Source organism: Aplysia californica, unplaced genomic scaffold (genome assembly GCF_000002075.1).
Source record: "Aplysia californica isolate F4 #8 unplaced genomic scaffold, AplCal3.0 scaffold00241, whole genome shotgun sequence".
Lineage (NCBI taxonomy): Eukaryota > Metazoa > Mollusca > Gastropoda > Aplysiida > Aplysiidae > Aplysia > Aplysia californica.
In genome coordinates this window covers 1,005,476-1,006,511 of record NW_004797511.1, presented here as the reverse complement: position 1 = coordinate 1,006,511, position 1,036 = coordinate 1,005,476, and the positions used below count along the sequence as shown (strand labels likewise).

The 1,036-nt window shown below is 43.8% G+C and overlaps 1 protein-coding gene across 1 annotated transcript in view; it reads left to right on the top strand.

Annotated features, from left to right (window-relative positions):
- Window positions 1–585: 585 nt before the first annotated feature.
- The window catches only part of LOC101846738 (cholinesterase 2), a gene marked incomplete at its 5' end in the record, with an annotated part of 10,382 nt that continues 9,931 nt past the window's right edge, over window positions 586–1,036 (top strand). Inside the window, 1 exon segment of the mRNA XM_005100255.2 lies at window positions 586–953. Within this exon segment, the coding sequence (XP_005100312.2) occupies window positions 610–953 (344 nt within the window).

The window sequence follows — 1,036 nt, the reverse complement described above, 5'->3', positions numbered from 1 at the left end:
TTTCTCGAAACTAGGTATTGAGCAGATAGAACTTTGTAATTCTGAAGTAGCGATTGCTACTGCTGAGACATGAAGGTGTCCTTGACCAAGTACTTGCCCTCGCTGAGACATAAAGACGTCTTTGACCTGGACAAAATCACATCTCATCCTGTCCCCCTTAATCATCCCTCTTTTTTCTTTGTAATTAAAAAAAACAAAACATTTACTGTTTACTCTACTCTCGGCGAAAGGATAGAATTTAATGATTGTTTGACATTGTCAGCAGAAAAACGACGAAGGCGTGCATCGCTGTCGGTTTAATATAGATTTAAAAAGAGAATGACGAGGGGTTTTAGGAGGTTCTGGTAGATAAAAACGTTGTATGACAGGTCAAGAGCACACATTTTTTTATGCTCTGCGAAAAACAGGGAAAAGTTCAGTGACGTAGCAGGAGAGCCTCGCTATATAAATGGTGACCAGTGTGCAAAATCGGAGAAGGATAAGCGAAGATTAAATCTTCATTATCGCACACAAGTTGATTGGTTGCAGTGCTGTTGTTTGACAGACAAAGAGCTTCTTCGTTTGTCTTTCAGGCTAGAAGAAAAGAGGTTTTGAGTTCGCACTATCGACATGGCGCATTTCTCCTTTCTGTTGGTTGTCCCCTGTCTTTGTCTCCTCACAGAGAGAAGTGTAGGTATTGGTTTCCAAGTGACAGAAGTAAACGCCCCCTGGGGACAGATCAAGGGCGTGCAGAAGGTGTCTGTTGACGGTGTGCCTTACGCAAGTTTCGAAGGAGTGCCTTACGCAGAACCACCTCTCGGAAACTTACGGTTCGCCAAACCGGTTCTCTCGAAAAAGAATAATGGATCCTCGCCGTATCTCGCCTCCGCACCGAAGCCTAGATGTGCAGGGTGGGACGTGACGTTCTCTGACATGTCGGAGGACTGTCTCTTCTTGGATATCTACGTGCCACATGTGAGTATTTAATTGAATTAGGGTTTAACTTCAAAATATTGTAACAACGGACCAAGGGGAAGGTGTGTGTGTGTATGTGTGT